This window comes from Diceros bicornis, chromosome 18 (assembly GCF_020826845.1).
Source record: "Diceros bicornis minor isolate mBicDic1 chromosome 18, mDicBic1.mat.cur, whole genome shotgun sequence".
Lineage (NCBI taxonomy): Eukaryota > Metazoa > Chordata > Mammalia > Perissodactyla > Rhinocerotidae > Diceros > Diceros bicornis.
In genome coordinates this window covers 43,708,437-43,732,479 of record NC_080757.1, presented here as the reverse complement: position 1 = coordinate 43,732,479, position 24,043 = coordinate 43,708,437, and the positions used below count along the sequence as shown (strand labels likewise).

General features: G+C 56.3%; 1 protein-coding gene across 3 annotated transcripts in view; it reads left to right on the top strand.

The window, feature by feature from the left end:
• Positions 1-14,283, top strand: part of ARHGAP27 (Rho GTPase activating protein 27) — a 28,657-nt gene extending 14,374 nt beyond the window's left edge. For 2 of the 3 annotated variants that reach the window (XM_058561250.1, XM_058561253.1), the window contains 15 exons: positions 5,931-6,344; positions 6,612-6,794; positions 7,040-7,120; positions 7,193-7,276; positions 7,599-7,666; positions 7,985-8,075; positions 8,582-8,686; positions 10,121-10,219; positions 11,203-11,308; positions 11,429-11,542; positions 11,622-11,720; positions 11,899-11,976; positions 12,064-12,198; positions 12,357-12,462; positions 12,559-14,283. In XM_058561250.1, the coding sequence (XP_058417233.1) occupies positions 5,931-6,344; positions 6,612-6,794; positions 7,040-7,120; positions 7,193-7,276; positions 7,599-7,666; positions 7,985-8,075; positions 8,582-8,686; positions 10,121-10,219; positions 11,203-11,308; positions 11,429-11,542; positions 11,622-11,720; positions 11,899-11,976; positions 12,064-12,198; positions 12,357-12,462; positions 12,559-12,736 (1,941 nt within the window). In that variant the 3' untranslated portion in view covers positions 12,737-14,283. Of the gene's footprint in view, positions 1-2,034; positions 2,284-5,930; positions 6,345-6,611; positions 6,795-7,039; positions 7,121-7,192; positions 7,277-7,598; positions 7,667-7,984; positions 8,076-8,581; positions 8,687-10,120; positions 10,220-11,202; positions 11,309-11,428; positions 11,543-11,621; positions 11,721-11,898; positions 11,977-12,063; positions 12,199-12,356; positions 12,463-12,558 lie in introns of those variants that run through there. The other variant, XM_058561251.1, reaches the window with a different exon arrangement.
• Positions 14,284-24,043: the final 9,760 nt, after the last annotated feature.

Genomic DNA, 24,043 nt, shown 5'->3' with positions numbered 1-24,043 from the left:
ATCCACCGAGCCCGGGTGGCATGGAGCAGGCTCAGAGTCAGCCTAGGAGGTCCTGTCCCCTCCCCAGCCCCCTGAGACAGTCCCTGGGCTCTAGTCGCTGGTTTGTGGGCGTTGCTTTGGCCTCTGGCCCCAGAGAGCTGATAGGATTTTCTTATTGTGCCTCCTCCTGCCCCAACACTCCTGTGAGGGTGTTGGAGAGAAGAGGTGAGGACAGAGGGCTGGAGAGATGGGTGATGGCAGCTGGCTTGTTCTGTCACCTCCCGCCCCATATGCGTCTGGAGGTGTGAGGGTGTGGTTGAGGGAGGAGGACCCCACTGAGGAGCCACTGTGGTCACCACCTCCTCTCCCTGGGGGCGAGGAAGCCCAGACAGGAGGCCTGAGGGGCCAATCTCTGTGACCAAGAGCAGGCCAGAGCTGTGTGGGTTTTGCTGGGTCCATGTCGTGTGGAGCCAGAGCCGGCGGGAAGACCTCAGGCCTGGGGGCCAGGCTGTTACTGGGGAAGAGCAGTGGGTAGGGTGCTGGCTGCCTTTTCTGTGGTCCCAGCTCCCCACATGTCATTCCTCGTCCCTGCCACAAGGAGACCCTGCTCCCCGATTCCACCTTCATGGCAGTGCTGAGGGCCTGGGTTCCCACACTTCTCTTCCTCTCTGCCTTCCCCACCCCAGTTCCTTCCCGGTGGCTCAGAGTTTCTGGCTGCTCTGGAATTTACAGAGGCTATTCCCATCTCCTGGGCCTGGCTCCATCTCTCTTAGGGACTTGGTGTGTGTGTGTGTGTGTGTGTGTGTGTGTGTGTGTGTGTGTGTCCCTGGCCCTCAGGGTGGGGGCAGTGTGATATATCATGTGCGTGACAAGTGTGAAGACTCCAGCCCTCTCTGGGGACTCGTCTGCCCCTAGGGTTCTGGGCTTCCGAGTCAGGGCCCAGGGGATGGTAGGAGAGTGATGGTAGAGCTTTTGAGGGCAGGGTGGGCCATAGGGCCTGGACTTGCTCTGGATGTGGCCTCCCCACGTGTCCCACATCCCAAATCCATACCATGCCTGGCCCTACTTGGATGTCCGTGTCCTAAGCCCACAGTGGGTGCAGGGGAGGAGAGGCCTGGGGACAGGGGCAGAGAAGAAAGGAGAGCCAGGGCTAGGAGCAGGGGGATTACTGACGTGGAAGAATGGGAGATGAGGGGCCAGGATCCAGGGTGGGAGGGTGGGGTCAGAGCCTGAACTGGGAACCGAGCAGCCACTGTGGGAGAGGCTTTGGACTGGCGGGTGGGTGGGCTGGGTGCTGCCTGGCACTTGGGGCTGATAGGGAGCACCTCTGAGGAGGTTAGTGAAACAAACTGGCCCCCCAGGGCTTGGAGGAGGGGCTGCAGCATCTCACCCAGGACATGCGGTGTCCATTGTGCATGGCCAGGGTCTGAACACCCACCTGGTCAGGGGATGAAGTGAGGGGAGGCCAGCAGGAAGCTCTTAGGGTAGGTGTGGGGGCAGCTAGTCCCTGTCCCCCTTCTCTGGGTCCTTGGAGAGTGGCAGAGGGGCATGGGCATGCTTGTGTGTGTATGTGCACTCACAGGCGGGGTGGGCGCATGCGTCCTGGTGACTGAGGCTGGAGGAGGCGGACTCAGGTGGTCAGGCGGGTAGATGGTGGTGTGGTCAGAATCCCTCCTGTCCTCCACGTGGCTGGAGGGATCCAGACACTGGATCCCTCCGATACCACGTCTGCCCAGACCCCTTCCTCTTTGAGACACCCCCCCACACACAAGCTTCCTCTTTCCCTTGACATCCTCCCTGGGCCTTGGGGGAGTTGACGGCCACTCATTGTCCTGTCTATGCCAGCACAGGGCCCAGCACCCAGCTGTCCCCTCTTCCTGCCTCCGTCTGTGCAGCCTACCCCTCCCCCAACCACAGCTTCAGTGCATCCTCTGTGGAGCCTGCTCCGTGGCTGTGTCTGGGCCTGGGATTCAGAACTCCTCAATATCAGAGCACTGAGTGGGGCGGCCAGTGGTGTTCCTGGACACAAAAAAATACCCCCAACCTGAGGCACCCCCACCCCCCCCACTCTGTCTCAGGCAGCACTTCCGCAGCCCTGACAGGAAATGGGCTGGAGGCTCAGCCTCCCGCCATCTCGAGGCAACTTCTTGTTTCCCTGTTGCCCTGTGCCAGCCCTGGGGTTGTGCCCCTTGGCTCCACCCCCAAAACCTTCCCGGGGCTCTGTCCCAGCAGCTCAGAGGGGACAGGATGGTGGACATGATAGCCAAGCTGGCCAGAAGGCAGAGTCGGGCCCTGCGGGTACAGGTAGGGGCCCCTGGCATTGGGGGCGGGGAGGGAGTTCAGCCTCTCATCGGGATGGCAGAGGGGCCTATGGGGTCAAGGGGCCGCCAGCAGGCCTTCGTCCTCTGGCCTGGTTAGGAGCTGGGTGGGCCGAGATTCAGAGCAGGGAGTCTCACGGAGGTGAGGCCTCCTCCCTTCTGTCCTCTTTCCTTCTCCGAGGCCCTGCTGTGTGAGAAGGGCTGCAGAGGGAGGCTGAGAGGTGATGATCAGCCTGGGGAAAGAGAGGCAGGCCCACCGCCTGCTCATGGGCAAGGGGAGGGAATTGGAACCAGGAGGAGTGCTGGGGGCCGGGCAGCTGGGTGTGGTGAGATCGGGGCCCTCCTGGCTCTGTCCTCTGGCCTGAGGGAGGGAGACCACTTCCTCTTACCTTCTCCTTGTCCCCTGAGTCTCTGTCATGACTGGGGTCTGGGCCCCAGGAGCACTTGGTGCCCTAGTGAGGCCCCTGTTGATGGGCTGCGTCTGTGTCTCGTCTGGGCCTCCAGGAGTTGCGGGCGGGGGTGGCAGGCCCTGCTCAACCTGGGCCAGCTCCCCCTTGAAGGCCAAGGGCGTGGAGGGACTGGGCCCACCTGGCCTCCAGAGAACTGGTCTGATCCTGACTGAGGCTCTGCCAGGAGAGGAAAGCCCCTCTCTCTTAGCACTGTGGGGGCTCGACAGAGAGTTCTAGAGTGTGAAGGGGCCTCAGGGCTGCTGCAGTCCAGCTCCCTCCACAGGGCTGCAGCATCCCTCATGGGGGGTTGGACTTGGCTTGCTCACCTCCAGTGAAGGCCCCTCACTACCTCTTGAAGCAGCCTGTGTCTTTGGGGCCTCCCCAATCCTTAGAATGTGCTTCCTCCAAAGGGGCACTGCCCCACCCCCGTTTGGCCTCTGATCTGCAGTCTGGAGCCCCATAGGGTGATTCTGCATCTTCTCTTTCTCGTGCCAGCCCTGTCACATGGGGGGCCTAAACTTCTACCTTCCAAATCTCCTCTGTACCTGCTGGGGGTGTTCCTCATGCGAGACCCCATCAGCCCCACCAGCCTGGGACTCTCCGAGGACCCAGAGCCAAGGCCAGCAGCCCGGCCAGGTGGAAATTCTCACTCCAAACAGCCTAGCTCCTTCCTTGGCTCGTCCATCTCTGTGGGCCCTTCCAACCCCTGTCCCAGGGATGGGCGAGGCCACTGTCTCGGTGGGTTCAGCTAGGGTGGGAAGGAGGTGTGTGTGGTCATCACCTTCCTCTGCCCTCTGCCTCCAGCCTGTTCTCCCATGGAATCTCCTGGTCCCTGTGCTTGAAGCCTCATTCTCAGGAAGTTCTTGCTCAAAGCTAACCCTAGTCTCTCCTGTAGTGTCAGGTGTGTTTGTTTTTTGTTTGTGGCTGACGTTTGGCATGGACTTGACTTGTGTACTCAAGCAGGTGTTTTTGGTTGATCAGCTGTGTGCTTCAGGGCATTGGACCACCTGCTAGGGGGTGACTGGGGTCAGTTACATCATCCTGGGTCCTGCTCTCAAGAAACTCCTGTCTTTGGGGGCAGAGAAGGTAGGCAGATGGGTGGACAATGACCTGACCACCAAGGCAGAATGCCATCGGGCCCTAACAGCGATGACTAGAGTGCCAGTGGGTCAGACTTCTCTCCAGAGGGAGAGGGCCTCTCCCAGGTGAGGCTTGCGAGCTGAGCACCAGTGGAGGAGCAGGATTTGGGTAGGAAGGGAATGAGAGCAGGGAGTTCCAGGCCAAGGGAACAGCTGGAGCAAAGGCATGGAGTTGGGAAGATGCCTTTTGTGTTTGGGGGAGGGTCAGCGGCCCGGGGTGGTTGAATACAGGATGCCACAGGAGGGCTGTAGTGGAAGGAGAGAAAGGAGAAGCGGGGTGGAGGGTCCTGTCTCAGCCACACAGGAGCTTGTGGGGTGAGAGAGAGGAGTGAGGAACTGGTGGACTGGTGCACCCAGCTCTTGCTACCCGCTATGTGTCTGGGACCTGCCACCCTGCCTAAACCTGCAACCTCCCTTCTCCAAGAGTGTGTTTATTTTCTTATTAGTAGCCATCATAGTTGACATGCTGTGCATTTCATCCTCACCCTGCCTGGCTCTCTACTCCCCCCCACCATTGACACACATGTGCACTAGAATGCCAGCCCTGCCGGGGCAGGGATTGTATCCATTTGTTCACTGCTGCATCCCCAGTACCTAGAACGGTGTCTGGCCCAGAGCAGGCGAATCTTTCTTGGACACAAATGTTTCTTTAGGCGCCTGCCTAAGGCCCAGGAGAGGCCGCCTTGAGCAGGCCTTGCTTCCCCCCTTGAGGAGTGTACAGCTTAGTGAAGATGTCACAGCAATAGAGGAACTTCTATGATTTAGAAAAAAAGATTTATTGTACAAAATTTAGAGTCTGCAGAAAAGTTTAAAGAAATGAAACAAAAACAAATCCAGTCTTTGTAATTACACTGCCCAGAGATGACCTTTGATAGCATTTTGAGAGTTTCTAAAAACACAAAATTGAAATTATGCTAAGTTTACCATTTTGAAATCTGCTATTCCCTTGTACCATTATGCAGTCGCACAAAACAGTATTACTCTCCCCGAGCTATTCTGCTGCCTGGGGTTTGATCGTGTAGTTATCTGTCCATCCGCTGGGCTGAGGGTGTGGTGAGCACACAGGAGAAATCTCAGTAAAGGTGTGGAACCTGACACCTGAGCTAAGTCCTAAAGAAGGAATAGGAGTCAGCCAGGTGAGAAGGGGGTGGGTTTGGGCCTGGGAAGGCTGTGAATGAGCTGAGGCCTGTAGGAGACACAGCAGAGAGGGTGGGGGCCTCCAGCAATTCTGTGCTACTGGGGCTTCAAGTTCAAGGCTAGGGGCAAGGAGTGGCAGGAAGTAAGGTGGAAGACAGCAGGTGATGGAGGCCTCTGGTGCCCTGTTAAGGGCTCAGACTTTGCCCCATAGGCAGCAGAGAGCTGTGAGGGTGTTACGCATGACTAGGCTTATATTCTGTGTCACTGAACCTCCAGCCTGCCTCACTTTCCTGTGGAGGGGGAAAGGGGGGCTCACCTTTCTCCGCCCCTCCTTTCTCCCTCCCATCCGGCTCTCCTCTCTCATTCTCTTATCTGGAATCGATTCTGAGGCCTGCAAACCCCACATCAAGGAAGTTCCTGCTCCAAGTCCAGAGGCAATACTGATTCCAGTCCAGAGCCTTCCGGGCCAGGAAGGAAGGAGGGGTGGGGGCTCTTGGTGGGAACTGTAGAATGCAGCAGGGCCCTGCCCCCATGGCACCTGAATGGGGGCAGAGGAGGGGTGGATCCCCAGGCTATTTCTCTGTTCCTGCCTCACCTTTGATTAGCCCCTGTGAGTGCACAGCTGGGAGAACTTGGTTATTGACATTTTATTATTGTTAATAAGTTAGTAATGTAATTGTCCCACGCATCTGGGGCACTTCATACTTTACAAAGCACTTTCAAGAACATTTCCTCATTCTCTCTTCACTACAATTTCTGGAAAGGGCAGGGCAGACATTTTGCGGCCGGGGGAACTGAGGCAGAGAGGTACTGTGACTTGCTGAAGGTCGCTCTGGTGGCAAGTGGCCGAGTGGGGACTGTGACCCCGGAGCTGCCCTGAAGGTCACGTCTCCCTCCTCCTCACACAGGTGGACGAGCCCCCGGAGCCCGTGTACGCCAACGTAGAGAGACAGCCTTCGGTCACTTCACCGGGCCCGGCCGCGGCCCCCGGCCCTGGCCCGGCGTGGGAGACGCACACGGACGCGGACACCGGGCGCCCCTACTACTACAACCCAGATACGGGCGTCACCACCTGGGAGTCGCCCTTCGAGGCTGCCGAGGGTGCCGCCAGCCCGGCCACCTCCCCGGCCTCGGTGAGCAGCCGCGAGAGCCTCGAGACCGAGTGGGGCCAGTACTGGGATGAGGAGAGCCGCAGAGTGTTCTTCTACAACCCGCTGACGGGAGAGACGGCCTGGGAGGACGAGCCCGAGGACGAGGACGAGCCCGAGGACGAGCTGGAGATGCAGCCGGGCCTGAGCCCCGCCAGCCCCAGGGACCAGAGGGTGAGGGGCGGGGCCTGGCCGGGTGGGCGGGGCTGGCTCTGAGGGCCTCTGAGCCCGCCTCCTGCTCCCCACAGCCCCGGGGACCAGAGGGTGCGGGGCGGGGCCTGGCCGGGTGGGCGGGGCTGGCTCTGAGGCCCTCTGACCCCGCCTCCTGCTCCCCACAGACCCAGGACTGCCGGTGAGGGGGAGTGGCCTGGTCCGAAAGGGCGGGGCCAGGGCTCTGCACTGGCTCCGAGACCCTCTGACTCCAGCTTCTGCTCTCTGTAGCCTCCCACTCCCGAGACTGACTACCCGGAGTCGCTGACTAGTTACCCCGAGGAGGACTATTCCCCCGTGGGCTCCTTCAGTGAGCCCGCGCCCACCTCTCCCTTGGCCACGCCCCCCGGCTGGTCTTGCCACGTGGGCCTGGACGGGCAGACGCTCTACACCAACAACTTCACTCAAGAGCAGGTAGGGGCAGGGCAGATGGGCCGAGACAGCTCCAGGGTCACTCCTCCAACCCTTTCTCACTAGTAGCTCCTCTTAATATTCTAAACTGCAGCTCCTCTGCGGCCTCCAAGCTAGCCTGAGACACAGCTTCACCTGCTCCCGCCCCTCCAAACCCCTTAGGGCTATGTTGGGCTCTGCTTTAAAGGCACCTTTCCCCCCAATCTCATGAGGTGGGCTGGGAGCCCTGACCATCCCTCTCCTCACAGTGGGTGAGATTGGAGGACCAACACGGGAAGCCCTACTTCTACAACCCAGAGGATGCCTCCGTTCAGTGGGAGCTGCCCCAGGTAACCAACTGGGGAAGCGAGTGTGCCGGGGAGGGAGGAGGGCATTATATACGACAGTGTCTTTCTCCCCAGGTCCCTGTCCCTGCCCCTCGAACCATCCGCAAATCCAGCCAAGACAGTGAGACCCCAGCTCAGGCCAGCCCTCCTGAGGAGAAGGTAAGGGAACGGGCATGTAGGCCCTGGCAGGACCCCCACAGAAGAAATAGGGGGTTTCTGGAGGTCCTGGGGGCTGGGACTGGGTTGGGCATATCTCCCCATAGCCCCAGCACGAGCCTGGGCTGAATGAACCTGCGTCAGGGTCATCCCAGGCGCAGAGTTAGATGGGCTTGGGATCTGGGAAGAAATCTCTCCTGCTGTGAAGAGGGTCAGTGGAGACTCAGGCCCAGCCTGCGGGGAGCTGCCGGCTGAGGGGGAGACTAGCCCTGCCTCCTGTGGCTCACCTCGTTGACTGCCTCCTCTTCCCCCTTCTCTCTCTCAGATCAAAACCTTGGACAAGGCAGGCGTGCTCCATCGCACCAAGATGGTGGACAAGGGAAAGCGGCTCCGGTGAGTGCCCGTCTGCACCCAGACCAGGGAGGTGGGCCTCACTGAGGGCCTTCACTGAGCACTCCTGTGTGCCAGGCTCTTGTTAATCTTCAGAGTGACCTTATCAGAGTCACTGTAAGGACACTGAGGCACAGAGAGATAAAGTGACTTGCCCAAGGTCCCTTGGCTACCAGGTGTTAAGAGTTGGGAGCCCCTCACAGTTGGTTGCCCCAAGCTGTGTTCTTAAGCTCTGTGCCCTGCTCCTGAGGGTGGGAGGGGCGCCTTAGCCCAGGGCCAAATCCAAGCCCTGCCACCCCCTCCCTTCCCCACCCCTCCTAGGAAGAAGCACTGGAGTGCCTCCTGGACGGTGCTGGAGGGCGGCGTCCTGACTTTCTTCAAGGACTCAAAGACCTCAGCTGCAGGCGGCCTGGTGAGGCCCAGGTCCCCAGGGCAGAGACCACCCCATCTGCTCCTGACTTTTGAGGGTTTTCACCTGGTCTGGCTTGTCGAGGGCTAGGTCTGAGACAGTGGAACATGAGTGTCAAGAGAGCTGGACTTTGGCAGAGGGTGGTGACAGTGGGTTCACCCCAGGACAAGCACTTCCAGGCATGCTGGACATGGGGAGCAGTCCCCGAGGGTGGACAGCTCCAGCCTGGTGGGCAGAAAGGCTGGGGACTGGGCATATCTGCTCTCAGGGAAGGGGACTGCACTCCTTTCTCCTTTCCTCTCCTGGGTGGGCAGACAGCAAAGAACCAGCCAGTCCACAGGCTCTGTGGTTAAGAAGTACAGGGATTTCTGGGTTCCAGGAACACTTGGGCCCCCTTTCCCAGAGCTGTGACCCAATCCTGTTCCTGTTCCTGGTGGATTGGAGTCAGGGCACCATGGCAGGCCTGTCTGAGCTGAGGGTTCCCCTAACCCTTCCTCCCTTTCCCACAGAGGCAGCCTTCCAAGCTCTCCACCCCTGAGTACACCGTGGAGCTGAAGGGAGCCTCTCTCGCCTGGGCCGCCAAAGACAAATCCAGCAAGAAGAATGTGCTGGAGGTGAGTGGTGGAGGTGGGGAGAAGGGGAAAGGGTTTACTGATGGCTTGGGACCCTCACTGGGCAAGCCCCAAGAAGGGGGACCTGGGGAGAGTTGGGGCTGGAGTTCTCAGGGTCAAAGCCAAAGCCACCCCGACCTGGGGGATCTGTCTGCAGTGTTTGTGGCATCACGGATTCTGCAGTTCCTTCTCCAGGAGCTGAGTTCACCAGTCTTTGGCCCCGGAGGGAGGTGAGGAGTAGGGATCTCTGGGGGACAAAACTCTGTCATGCCTAGGACAGCCCTCATCCCCGTTGCTCTGGCCTGAGACACACAGGAGACTCCTGTCCCTGGCCACTTACTCTGACAGCCTGGGAAACCTGCTCTGGCTGGTCAGAGCCCTGCCTCCAGCTGGACTGGGTCCCCAGCGAATAAATCAGGGCAGTGGACACGTTTCTCAGGTTCCCCCAGCACAAAGAGGCAGACCAGGCGGGGCCCAGCAAGGACCCTCGCAGCGCCATACCCTCCACTGTCCACGTGTTGTCTTGTTTTTAAACTACTTTTACCCTCACCTAGGTCCCCAAAAGTTTTGAGGCAGCTCACAGCAAAAACACATGATGAGCTGGCACAATCCACTGAAAAGCCAGGATCAGGCAAAACAAGGTAGAGATGTGGAGAGAGATTAGCTCACAGACCTCTCCAAACCATGTGCATATTTCCTTGGAGTGAATAAGTGTAAGTGGGTTGGTACCCTCCAGCCTGCTCGTCAGAAAGAACTTTGAGTAGTCAGAAAGTGGGAGAAAGTTTCCCTCTTGAGTTCTGTTGAATTTATGCTTCTGATGAAGTGGGCTGTAAGAGGGTGCATTGCCCAGGCTGGAGTGTGGGAGATGGTGGGGACTCCTGGCTGCAAAGGTGGGGACAACACTCCTAGGTCCTCAGTATGTGCATGGAGGAGGGGGTCACTTGCTTTCTCTGGATCAGCCGTGATCTGCTTTCAGATCCTCTCTCCCAGCATTTTCTTTACTGTTAGTTCCAGCAGCCAGAGGCCTCCCCCAGAGAGTTTCTTTAGTTGACCTTTTTGCTGGCTGGTGCTCTGGGTGAGGCCTGCCATGTTCTGTGGCTCATGGGAGGTAGGATGGCGCAGGGGAAAGTGTACCAGACAGTTGAGCCATGCAGATCTGCTGCACTCAGATCCTTGCTCCATCACTCACTAGCTGTGTCCACAAGGAAGTTGCTTAAGCTCACTGAACCTCAGTTTGCCCATCTGTACACAGAGATGCTGTCACCTACTGCTTTTAATGGGGCAGAATACCTTGGCCTGGGGTGAAGTGCTTGCTTTATTAGGCTCTGAGTTCTTGGGGACAGGAACAGATCACCTCCCTCTCTGTATCTCCCCTGGGGCCTAGCCCTGGGGCCAACCCAGGGAACAGAGATGACTGAGTGACTTGTGTCCCTCCAGCTGCGGAGCCGAGATGGCTCAGAGTACCTGATCCAGCATGACTCCGAGGCCATCATCAGCGCCTGGCACAAGGCCATCGCCCAGGGCATCCAGGAGCTGGTAGGCAGAGCCTGGGGCTTCTGGGGCTGGTGGGGAGGGGATGGCCAGCCATTATGCAAGGCAGCTGTGCCCACTGTGGGGGGGGCCCTCGACTCAGGCACCAGGAGCTCCATGGCACCAGTGGGCGAGTACCCCTTCCGGCAGATGCAGTCCCCCCTTATGGCCAGATGGCAGATGGGCTGCTGAAGAAACAGCCCTTCTTCAGTATGTGAATCCAGCCTCTGGGGTTGACGCTGCAGGAGGACTTTCCAGGTGGGGGTGAGGGCACATCCTAGAGGAGCATCCCATTTCAAGGAAGGCAGGAGGAAAAATACTCTGAGAAACAGCCTCAGGCTGGAATGACAGTCTGAAACTAAAAGATATAATTTAAAAGGATTGAATTAAAGAGTCTACTATTTTTTCAGTTCAAAATATCCATTGCATAAGTAGAGAGGGGCAGGCCCTCTCTGACAGCTATTCACCTGGAAATAACTTGGAGCTTTTTGATCCTTAATTCCCTGTGAGCCAACACTGGGTGCACTGTTTGGCTGTATAAGTAGAGGTAGGAATCCAGATCCAGGGAGGTGATGCTGGTCAGGTTGTTGGCAGTGCTCTGGCCCCAACTGGAACTGTAAGCTTGAACTGGGACCCACATATTGAGGCATGCTGACCTAGTGGAGTGTGTACAGAGGAACTAAGGAAAATTCTGGGGAAAAGGGGCCAGGAACTGGGAGGTGGGTAGGGGTGGCCAGGATAAGAAAGGGTGGGGGAGAATAGGATGACTGTCTCCAACACCTGAAGGGCTCCCTGCAGCTAAGGGAGGTGAAGGTTCTGAGGTTCTCTGGTGGAGTTGAGGGAAGTTAACCTGGTTAAGAGAAGAGTGCACTCTGCCTGGGGGTCTCCAGGCCAGGCCTGCTGGGAGGGCACTTCGGGTCCCTCACCCCATTCCAGAAGGACCTCCAGCTGGCCCTGGGCCCTGCCTCTCTGAGGCTGTGTGATTCTAGTCCGCAGACCTGCCCCCGGAGGAGGAAAGCGAGAGCAGCAGCGTGGACTTCGGGTCCAGCGAGCGCCTGGGAAGCTGGCGGGAGGATGAGGCACGGCCCGGTTCAGGTGTGCGAGGGGGAGGCGGGCGGAGGGCATCTTTTAGGGGTGGTGACGACCCGGCTGGGGCCTGCCGGGCCAACTCCGCTGGCGCACCGACTGACTCGTCCCTGCCTCCCCGTGTGGCAGCCGCGCCCCACGCGGGCCTGGAGAGCGACCTGAGCAAGGTCCGGTACAAGCTCCGCAAGTTCCTCCTGAGGCGGCCCACGCTGCAGTCGCTGCGGGAGAAGGGCTACATCAAAGGTACCGGGGCGGGGGACGCCCGGAGAGCGGGGCGCGGGCGCGGGCTCGGGCGGGCGGCGCTGACGAGCCTCTCCCCCAGACCAGGTGTTCGGCTGCGCGCTGGCCGCGCTGTGTGAGCGCGAGCGGAGCCAGGTGCCGCGCTTCGTGCAGCAGTGCATCTTCGCCGTCGAGGCCCGGGGTACGTAGGCGCGGCGGGCTGGGCAGGGCATTCTCCGGCAGCCTGCTTCCAGGACCATGCTGGAGACCCCTGGGTGGGCGCAGGGTCGCGCGGGATAGAACGGGAGCCCCTGTGTAGGAATCATGGGGCTTTAGCCCCATCCCACCAACCGCGGGGTCAGCGCCTCCCTCTGCTCCAGGGCTGGACATCGACGGGCTGTACCGCATCAGTGGGAACCTGGCCACCATCCAGAAGCTGCGCCATAGGGTGGACCACGGTGAGGCCCGTCCCGGTGCCTGCCCCAGGGCCTGAAGGCGCGCAGGGGGCTGACCTCCTTTTCCCCCCCGCTCGCCCCCTGCCGCAGATGAGCGTCTGGACCTGAACGACGGCCGCTGGGAGGATGTCCACGTTATCACCGGCGCCCTGAAGCTCTTCTTTCGAGAGCTGCCCGAGCCCCTTTTCCCCTTCTCGCACTTCCGCCAGTTCATCGCGGCCATCAGTGAGCGCCGGGGGAGGTGGGGCGGAGGGGGTATGGGTGGAGCTGGCCTGCCTCGGGCACTCCCTGGACCAGGACCCCCCCACACACGGGGAGTCAGCCCCTTCTGTTCCCCTCACCGAGCCGACCCTCCCTCTCGCTCTGACCCTTCCCTTCCCCAGAGCTGCAGGACCAGGCCCAGCGCAGCCGCTGCGTGCGGGACTTGGTGCGCTCGCTGCCCGCGCCCAATCACGACACGCTGCGGGTGCTCTTCCGGCACCTGTGCCGGTGAGCGGGCGAGCCGGCGGGAATGGGGCGGCGGGACGCCCTACGCCTCCCCCGACCCCGGCTCTAGGCTCTGACTCCACCCCGCGCCCCCTGCAGGGTGATCGAGCACGGCGAACAGAACCGCATGTCGGTGCAGAGCGTGGCCATCGTGTTCGGGCCCACGCTGCTGCGGCCGGAGACGGAGGAAACCAGCATGCCCATGACCATGGTGTTCCAGAACCAGGTGGTGGAGCTCATCCTGCAGCAGTGCTCAGACATCTTCCCGCCGCACTGACCGCGGCCCTACCCCGCCCACGCTGCTGGCGCTGCGGCCCCGGGGCTGGGAGCGGCGGTGGTCCTGCCACAGAAGCTGGGCGGCTGGAGGCCGCGCGGCTGGACTCTTATCTCCGAGACCCTTCGCCTGCTACGTCCGCAGGCGGGTGTGAATTCTGCGCCCCTCGGTGCAGTATGGTGACCCCTGATGGGCAGTTCGCAAAATGTGATTTTTCTCCCTGGCCTGGTCTGTTTAGGGGTTGATTGGGTTCTGTTCTTTATTACAGCGCCACCTTCTGTGCGTGTGTGAGAACGTGGGAGGGTGAGAGTTGTCTTCTGGGACCGCCAGGCCGTGAGGAGGATTTGGGGTGAGGGGCTTCGGGGCTTCTTCCGGCCTGCGCCTGGCTGAGGCCTTCACGGAGCCCCTTAGGGCCGCAGCCCTGTGCGTGGCACTGTTCAAGTCATGAAGCAGCAACCCACAGCTTCCCTGCTGCCGAAACAGGACTGACCCCGGCCTGGGCAGCTGAACCTGCCGGGCCCTCTCACTGGCTGGCTGTGGACCATTTTCATCTGCCTTGCTGTCTGGGGTTCTGGGCCTCTGCTCTCCCTGATCCACTTGTGTTCTGTGCAAGGGTTCTTCCTCTTCAATAATGTGTACCCTGCACCTGCCACTTGACATGCACCATTTCCACATGCAGTCCCATTTTACAGATGAGGAAACTAAGGCTTTCAGGGGCAGAGTGACTTGTTCAGGGTCCAGTGGGTGATTCTGACTCCCTAGCTCAGGCCCCTCTCACACCGGAGCACAGCCTACTGTGAGGGTGAAATGGATCCTGTTAGCTACCCCCAGACCCAGCGTGGGCTTATGGGTACAGCAAAAGAAACTAAGCTGGGGGCTCTGTCTGGGCCTGAGGAGGTTCCTGAAAGCAAAGAGGAAACCTATCACAACTGTTCTTTGGCGGGGGGCCCAGAGCACTGGCAGGAGCCCCCCAGCCCCTCTCAGTGCCCTGGCTGTCAAGTATGCCCACCTGGTGCCCACCGTGCCATGAAGAGCTGGGAGAGGCCTAGAGGGTGGGGAGAAGGAGGGCACAACCTCAGGAAAAGAAGTATGAACCCTGGGGTCGGCAGCCCCCCTTCCCTGGTACACAAACCACCTCAGTTTATGGGTCTCAGCCCCCTGGCCCACCCACCCATCGTTTATTCCACAAGCAATAATAGCTAATATTTATTGGACATTTGCACCACGCCAAGGCATCTTACTTGGGCTATCTCGTGTGTTTCTCACAGCCAATATTTATTATCTGCTCTTCTGTGCCAGGCACTGCGCCCTGGGGCAGGGCTACTGCGCACTGCCCCCCTCGGGGAGCTTACGGTCCGGTGGGTGAGGCTGACCCAGGCACCCCTAGTGCCAGTGGGGCTGGAAAGAGTACAAATGGAGGCCTCACACCATGTGTCGAAATATCGTAAAGTTATAAATCAAACTAACAATGTTCAATAAAATACGTTCTATTCTCCTATTTCAGTAAATATACCTTCATGCTGACCTGGAGGGCCAGGTTCTGATGTAAACTTCTTTGACTCTTTTGAATTCCACGCCCAAATGTGGTGACATGAGAAGACCCGGCTCTGCTCTGAGCCTGCCCCCGTATCTTCCCACCCCAGAGCTGTCCTGCCCCAAGGGGAGGTCCATGTGCACACAGGTGCACACTCCGGTCCACGAGCACAGGCTGCCGGACCCCCTGCAACCTGCTGCCCCTTGGCCACCCCACATGGTCCACTTGCGGGAATGGCCTGGGGCCATTTGGGCAGGGAATTCTGGGGTCCCACATATCAAGAGCATGGTCTAAAGGGAAGGGCCTGGGCTCCAAGGAGGCCCCACAGATTCCTTGTCCTGTCGGGGGAGGCACAGAGAAGGTCCAGAGTAGAGCCTTCTAAAACAGGGGACCCATGGCAGGGCAGGGACCCCTGTCACACTGGTCTCAGGGTGGAACTGGATAGATGTTAAACACCTGAATACTTGGTTAACTATGTCTGTATAAGAGGTAGGAAGAAGCGCAGGGTGCTCTGAAGGTGTGTCACTGTCCCCCAGAGACCGGAGATGCCAACACATGTGTCACCCAAATCTATCACCAGCCTGGACCCCTCTGTCCCTAGTTCCAAGTGCAAATGTCCACCTGCATGGAGGGCTGCCAGACTCCCCAAGTGCAACCTACCTGCGATGAACTCCAAAACCAGCCCTTCTTCTGATTTCCGGGTGTGGCACCTCGTTCACCAAGTCTACTTCCCCCCAGATCCAGTCAGCCACCGAGTCCCTATCTTCTACCTCCTAAATATTTCCCAGATCTACCTCCCCCACCCTGCCTCAGTGTCTCATCTGGATGACCCAGCAGCCTCTGAATGGGCTCCTCCCCTCCCCGTTCCATCCTCCCCCCAGCAGCCATCTGACCAGTACGTGACCTCAAGGCCCTTCCCAGCCACATCTCCCACCGCTCTGCACACAGCTGGGCCCGGGCCTCTGGCTCCCAGCACATTCCAGGGTGTTTCTTGCCTCAATGCCTTTGGGCTGACAGTGGCCCTGCCTTCCTCCCCTTCACCTGGCTAATTCCTCCTCCTCCTCTCAGCCTCAGCTCACGCCTGTTCCCCTTACCCCGCTAGCTCCCTCCTATGAGCATCTGTCTCTCATCACACTTGCCTCACTGGATCGTAATTGGGCTTCCGTGTCTGTCTGTTCCCCACCAGGCTATGGGCTAGCATGTGTTCAAGGTTCATCCATGTTGTAGTCTGTGTCAGTATATCACTCTCTTTTATTGCCAAATAATATTCTATTCTTTGGATATGCCACTTTTTGTGTGTGTGTGTGTGTGAGGAAGATCGGCCCTGAGCTAACATCTGCCAATCCTCCTCCTTTTTGCTGAGGAAGACTGGCCCTGGGCTAACATCCATGCCCATCTTCCTCTACTTTATATGGGACGCCGCCACAGCATGGCTTGCCAAGCGGTGCATCGGTGCGCGCCCGGGATCCGAACCGGCGAACCCCGGGCCATTTAAGTGCCCCAGTGGAGCACTAGCACTTAACCACTTACGCCACCTGGCCGGCCCTGATATACCACTTTTTTTTAATCCATTCATTAATCGATGGACATCGGGGTTGTTTCCACTTTTTGGCTATTATGAGCAATGCTGCTATAAATATTCACATATGAGTTTTTATGTAGGCATACTGTCTTAGCTCAGACTGTCATAACAAAATACCATAGACTGGCGGCTTAAACCACAGAAAGTATTTCTCTCAGTTCTGGAGGCTGGAAGTCTCAGGTCTGGGGGCCAGCATGGCCGGGTTCTGGTGAGAGCTCTCTTCCTGGCTTGCAGACGGCTGCCTTCTTGCTGTGTCCTTACATGGTGGGAAGAGGGAGAGAGAGAAAGAGAGAGAAAGAGAGCTCGTCTCTTCCTCCTCCTATAAAGACACTAATCCCATCATGGGGGCCCTATCCTCATGACCTCATCTCACCTAATCACCTCCCAAAGGCCCCACCTCCAAATACCATCACATTGGGGATTAGGGCTTCAACATACAAATTTGGGGGGACATAAACATTCAGTCCATACACATAGTTTTAATTCTCTTGGGTATATACCTAGGAGTGGAATTGCTGGGTCATACAGGAACACGATGTTTAACTTTTTGAGGAACTGTCAAGTTACAGTTTTTGTCAAGCTACAGTTTTCTATAGAGGCTGCACCATTTTACATTCCCATCAACAATGTAGGAGAACAATTCTGTCTCTCCCCCTTTCTGCAACAACTGTGTCAGGTGTTCATTCTCCTCAAACCCTCTCTCTCTCTCTCTCAATAGATGACCTCACCTCCACCTCCATCTCATAGAAATGATGGAAACCCCTTAACGTCCCACCGTCAAAGCTCAGAGCTCCCTCCCCACATCCTCCTTGCTTCCTTGCCCCTGGTACCTCAGAGCAGACTTCTTTCCAGGGTACAGCTAATCTCTTCTTTTTTCGGGAAGTATCCTCTATCACTAGCCACTTGTCTCTCTTACTCAACTAACTGCTGTCTCAGGTTGAATTCCTCAGGAAATGGAGAGAAGCGAGTAGGAAGTTTACTGGGGCTGCTCTCAGGACCCACACCTGTGGGGGATGAGCGCCGCAGGATAGGGCCAAGGGAAAAGTTAAGTGTGATGCAGGCCCGTCCCAGGCCTCAGGCAACCCCACGGGAAACTCTGGGGCTGGGACAGCCTCAGCGTTGTCCCACATTGTGGGAAGGGTGCCAGGCCTTTAAACTGCCTTATCCACCAGTCACTGGATGAGGACTGCCTTGGCGGGTGGCAGGGGGTGCAAAGGAATTTGGGCAAAGAGGCTCTCTTCAGCCCAGGGCCTGTCCTGGAGGGAGGCTCTGATGACAGCTGTCAGCTGCCAACCCTCCCACAGCTGGGAAATTCGTGCTTCAGTCCCGGAAGGAGGGGGATCTGAACGGTGCCCGGAGCATCCACTACGACATCCAACGAGCTCCTTCCTCTCACCATTTGCTGCCCTTGCTCACTCCTCGACCCCCACACACCATCAGACTCCTGAATTTCCCCCCTAAACTCACCAATGATCGCACACTGATGACTACAGGACATTTTGGGGTCTTAACATCAATTGTCCTCTTGAGAGCATCCTGTCCTCCGCTGACCATTCCCTCCCGGGAAACCTTCTCTTCCTCCTGGCCTGCACACCATCACGTTCTCCTGGTTGTCCTCCCACGCTGGCCACGGCACCTCATTCTCTCCTGCCCAGCTGGAAAGGTCAGAGTCCTGGGGGCCAGCCCCTCCCCTCCCTCTGCGCCCCCTCCCTGGATGATACCGTCCACACCCGCAGCATCAATAGCACCAGACCAGATTGCTCCTCGGAGCTCCAGGCCCCCACGTCCCCCTGACAACCCCATATCTCCCTGCAACAGTCCTTAGACTGGATTCATGATCTTCCCCAAACTCGACCCTCCTCCAGAGGTTTACCTGTCTCAGGCAGTGACTCATCATCCCCCCGGCTGGGCAAGCCAGAAACCCGGGAGTGTGGCCTTCTCCCTCCATCTCCCCTCTCTCTCCACCCTCCATCCCCCATCTGTGTCCCAGTCCCACAGGCCTACCTCTCTGATCCTCCCACTTTTCCCCATCACCAGGGCCCCACTTGGGCTAACATCTCCCACCTGCACCACTGCAGCAGCCTCCCAGCCCCTCCCCCTCCCACATTCTCTTTGCCCCCATCCTCATTTTAAAATACAAACCCGATTATATTATCACCCTGCTTAAAAATCTTTCCACTTATCTTAGGAAGAGACCACAAGCTTTAACATGGTTTCCGGGGCTCTGCCCAATTTGGCCCCCACACACCCCTCAGCCTCCTCTCCTGAAGCAGTACAGCTCAGCGGTTCAGAGCACCGTCTCTGGAGCCAGACCGCCTGGATTCAAATTTCAGCTCCACAGCGCCCCTGCACGGTGAATCTGGGTAATTGACTCATCCTTCTGTGTCCCAGTTTCCTCATCTGGAAAATGAGGATGCAGACAGCAGTACCAACCTCATAGGGCTGTTGTGAAGATTACATGAGATAATACTTTTGAGGTTCTGAGAACAGTCTGGCTAGAGTAAACACTCGGTAAACACTTGCTGGGCCTCGTGCTTTCCTTGCTCTCCTGGTTTCTGCACTGCAGCTACACTGACCTCCCATCGGTTTCACAAATGTTTCATGTTCCCATCTGCCCCAGGACATTTGCACATGCTGTACCTTCCTTGCAGTTCTTTTCTCCCTTTGCTTAGTCATCTTTTAACATTTTGTTCCGGTAATTCTTCCTCAGGCAGCTCCTCTGAATACCCAGCTGGGTCAGCTTTCTCTATTACACACCATCAGAGACTCATACACTTCTCTTATCTCAGCTTGTCATTTTACAGTCATATACCATAATTATTTAGTGCTGTCTGCCTCCCCATGACACTATAAGCCTTGGGAGAGTGGAGACTCTGTAATTACTCACCTTTGTACGCATAGCACCTAGCATAGTGCCTGGCACATAACAGCTATTCAATAAATACTTGTTGATGAGCCAATACATGGAAAGGCAGACAGCTAGAGTTCAAACCCCAGCTCGGCCTTTTCCCACCAGGTGATCCTGGCCAAGCTGTTCACCTCAGCGTGCTCGTCTGTGAAGTTAGCACATTCCCTCTTACCTCAGAGACTTCTTACAATACAAATGAGACATGTGCAACATGTGTGGCCCAGCACCTGGTGCAGGCACATTTGCGAAGTCTCGCTAGTCTTCCTTCCTCAGCCCCGAGGGCAGTCCTGGGTCCTGGGGTGAGCCAGCCGCTGTGGTGGGGCCGGTGGGAGCCAGACACAGGAGAGTCCTGGAGGAGCCCCCAGGGTACAGCCCGCACATTGGGCTGTGATCCTTTTGTTTCCCAGAGCTCCAGAGCAGCGTTTTTTCAAGACTTCAGCCGAGTCCCAGCAGGGCTAAGGGAAGAGTACTTTGTCCATTGTGGGGCCGAGCATCAGAGGTGGAAGAGTGCCCCCCTCAGGCCAGTACAGGAAGGGACCCATTGGGATTAACAAGCGAGGTAACCTGCCAGGTAGAATTGAAGCTGTGAGGACCAGCCCCCTGTGCCCTCCAAGAGAGGACAGTCTTCTGTTGCCAGCCTCAGAGGAGGGCTTGGGTCATTAGGGGAGTTGACAGATTTATTTTCATGGCCTCCATCCTCCACAGCCCACTGAGTGCCACTAGGTGGAGATGAGCAGGTGGACAATACGGCCAGGTATGCTTTTTCTCTTTTCATAAACTTTTCATTTTGAAAGAATTATTGACTCACAAGAAGTCACATAAATAGTCCAGAGAGGTCTGATGTGCCCATCACCAACTTCCCCCAGTGGTGACAACTTACATAACTGTAGTGCATTGTGAAAACCAGGAAAGTGACGGGCACCACACAATTGACTAGACTACAGACCTTATTCCATTTCACCATTTCTTGCGTGCACTCCTTTTTTGTATGTCTTTGTGTGTAATTCCACAACATTTTATCACATGCATAGACTCATATAACCACCACCACAATCAAGATACAGAATTGTTCCATCACCTTAAAGGAAGTCCCTTATGCTGCCCCTTTATAGCCACACCCTCCCTACCCCTCCCTAATGCCTGGCAGCCTCGTCTGTTCTCTGTCTCTATATTGTGTCATTTCAAGAATGTTATATAGATGGAATCATAAAGTATGTAACCTTTTGAGATTAGCTTTTTGCACTCAGCATAATGCCCTCAAGATCAACTCAAGTCGTTGTGAGTATCGTTAGTCATTACTTGCTATTGCTGAGCTGTATTCCACAGATATGCTTTAAAAAAGATATTCTTTAAAAAAAGACATTCTCCCAGCTGCGGGTGGAGGAGGGAGGGAGGGTGACCAATTAGGGAGCTGCTGGAATCCAGGTAAATATCACAAGGCAGACCTCGGTCCTGTGTGGGGCTGGGCACCACCTTCTGGCCCCTGAACCTGGCCCTGGATGTATTCAGGACCCGTGGGTCAGGGTGGGCTGCAGAAGGGGGATTGGGATTGTTCACGCAGAGATGCCAGTAGGGGGCGACAGAGGTCTTTTGCCCAAGAGGTGATTCTCAACAGCGAACACCTGGGAGGGTTCCAGGGCGTTTTGGGCTACTTTGCCGGTAGGCCAAGAGAACCCTGGGGTCCTGTCCCCCTCCAGACCCCAGACTCCACGTTTCAGTCCATCTCTGAGCTCCAAGGCTGAGGGATGAGGCTGATGACATGTAGTGGAGGAAGAGGCAAGGTGAGGCCTTGGGCAGAGGGAGAGGACTCGGGCCCTACGCCAACCCGGGGCCTCCCCTCAGAGGGTGGCTCTGAGCTCAGGTCGCCGGGCTGGGCCTTGGCACCTCTGCCCTGTCGGCTCTTCCCCATCCCCGACAACTGCCCTCAGTTCCCCGCCAACTTCTCCCAACAGAACGCTCCCAAGATCCTAGAACCTGTGCTAACCCCTCCATCCCTGTACTCTGTATCCCTCTCTCTCATGCCTCCCTGCAAGGTGCCTTCCGGCGCGCTCCCACCCCTTCACTCAGCGCTTATCCAGCACGCGCTGGGCCGCGTGGAGCCCACGTGGGTGAAGCGCGCAGAGTGAGCGCTGATTGCGCGCGCGCACCTGCTAACCCGTGGGGGCGGGAAGAGAAGCCGGTGCAGGGTTCCCGGGGGCTCTGGCTCCCGACTGCTTGGTGGAACGCTGCGGAGCAGCAGGCACGCTCCTCGAAACCTGCACTGGCCCCATCGCCTTCTGAATTCAGCCCACGCTCTTGGCACGACCTTAACCCCGCCCAGGCTCCTTGTCCTCTGGCTTGCTCCACCCCTCGCGTGCTCGCGGACGACGGACGCCCGGCTGCCAGAACTCACGAAGCAGCTTCCCGCCAGCTTCTCATTGCTCTCTGTCGATGGCCCTTGCCCCATTCTCTAGCTCCATGCCCACTCCTCCAGGGAGCCTTTCCCAGTGCCTTGCACATAGTAGGTTCAAAAAGTGTGAGTTCCCATCCTCTGTGCTCCCACAACATACGTCGTATCTCTGTAATAGAATGTTTCTGATGCGGCTTTGCCTAATAATTTGTCATTTATACATCTGCCTCCCCCAGAGGCTTTTCCTTCATCTCTGATTCCCCAGAGCCTGGCACTCGGAAGGGGCCAAGTAAAGTTTTACTGAATAAATGAATGAATGCATCCTTGACAGACCTTCGAAACCCTCTTCCTGTGACCTGCTTCTGCCCTCCACCCCCTCTGACTACTCCTCAGTGGTTTTCTTTGCGGGTGGTCCTTCCCCTGCTGCCTCTAAACGCAGGCATTCCACCCTTCCCTCTGCTCCATTCACCTGCCCCTCTCTCCCTTCCCCCCTGCTCCATTCACTCTCCCCAGGCCAGCTCACCTGCACTGACAGCTTTAACTGCTGCCCTTACACTGACAGGCCCCAAATCCACCCTGCAGCCCAGAACCCTGAGCCCCGCGCATAACTTGCTTGTCCTTGTCCGTCTTTCGCACTGTCTGTCTTTCCAGGAATGTTAAGCTCCATCAGAGCAGGAATCCTGTCTGTCTGATGGACCGCTGCACCTCGGCACCAGGACACACTCAGTAAATATTTGTGAAATGAATGAATGAATGGGAGACTCTCCCGCTGAGGTCCTGCAAACACTTAAACTCAGCATATCCCAAATAGAATCCATCATCTCCCCGCTCCCCATGATTTGCTTCTCCACTCTTTGCTCTCTCTCTCCTCCCAGTCCCCCAACTTAGAAATCCCAGAGTCACCCCAGACCCCTCCTTTTACTCTCTTAACACATGGATCAGCCACCATGGTGCCCAGATTGTACCTCCTATCTTTCCGGTTCCTACACCCTCCTATTCCCTGGCACACTCCCAGTTTAGAACCTCAACACTTACCCCCTGGACCGCCTCAGCTGCTCCTAACTTGGGTTCCTCATCTCTATTTTTGCTTTTGTCCACACTGCCACCTGAATGATTTTTCTACAGCATCAATCTCATTAGGCCAACTCCTAGTTAAAACACTCATTGCATCCACTTCCCCTAGAGTTGTGTTTCCCAAAGTGTAGACCACACTCAGCGGGTGGTAGGTGACATAATTATAGGAGGTTCAAGGACAGAGGGTACACGGGGTGATAATTAACACGGGGTTGCAAATTGAGAACGTTATTTCTTTTCTAATTCTTTCCAGCCTTCTGAAGACATCAAGGAGAAAGTCTCCACGGGGTGCTAGAATGTCCTTAACACCGCTTTCTCACTAGCTACTGTCTCCTTTTAATAGGGGTCAGGACTCTATAGCCAGGCTGCCAGCTGCAAGAGTGCTAGCTAGAGTGTAATAACACTGTCTTGTTTTTATTCTATTTATTTTACAGTTACCTACTATCTATGACATGTGATAGTGTTTTTTTTAGTTATGGTAATAATAGTCCATAAAATAAATTCATTTGGGAAAAGATATTGCAAATCATATACCCGTTAAAGGACTAACATCCAGAATATATAAAGAACTCTTCTCAATAAGAAAAGTCAATAGAAATTTAAAAATCAAATAGAAAAATGGGCAAAAGACTTAAACACTTCATAAAAAGAGGATATATAAGTGGCCAATAAACAGATGGAAAGTGTTCAATTGCATTAGTCATCAGAGAAATGTGAATTAAAACCACAATTTGATATCCCTGTACACCCACCAGGACTAAAATGAAAAAGACTTCCAGTATCAAATGTTGGCAAGGGCCGGCCCGGTGGCACAAGCGGTTGAGTGCGCGTGCTCCGCTGCAGTGGCCCGGGGTTCGCTGGTTCGGATCCTGGGCGCGCCCCAATGCACTGCTTGGCAAGCCATGCTGTGGCGGTGTCCCATAGTAAGTGGAGGAAGATGGGCACGGATGTTATCCCAGGGCCAGTCTTCCTCAGCAAAAAAAGAGGAGGATTGGCAGATGTTAGCTCAGGGCTGATCTCCTCACAAAAAAAAATAAAAATGTTGGCAAGGATGTGGAGCAAGCGGAACTCTGATTCACTGGTAGTGGGGATGGAAACGAACTACTTTGGGAAATTGGGAATTGGCCATATCTAGTGAGCTGAGCAGACGCAGCCTCTGGACCCAGGAATTCAACTCCTGGGTACAATTCCAACAGAAATGAGTACATGCGTTCACCAAGAGTCATGCACGAGAATGTTCATAGCAGCTTTGTTCATAATAGCCAAAAATTGAAAACAATCTATATGTCAGCAGTAGAACGGATAAATACATTCAGGTATGTTCATATAATGGAATACTGTATAAACATGAGAATGAATAAACTATACAAATTTAGCCAGATACACACAAAAAGAACAGCCTTTATGATCCCATTTATATGAAGCTCAAAATCAACCAAAACTAATCTATGCTGTTACAACTGGGAGAGCGGGTACCTGTGTGCCCGGCCCTGGGGGGTGGCACAAGGCTGGCTGCTGAGGGGCTCGTAATAATCTGCTTTTGGCCTGGGTGAAAAATTACTGTTTTTTAGACGAGTGAAAATTAATTGATGTGTGTGCTTCTTCATATGAGTTATACATCAAGAAAAAAATTACTTAAAACTAAGTTTTTAAAAAGCAAAACATTTAAAGACAAGCATTAAGAAAATGAAAATCCAGGGCCGGCCCACTGGTGTAGTGGTTAACTTCGTGTGCTCCGCTTTGGTGGCCCAGGGTTCACAGGTTTGGATCCCGGGCGCGCACGGACGCACCGCTTATCGGGCCATGCTGTGGCGGCGTCCCAT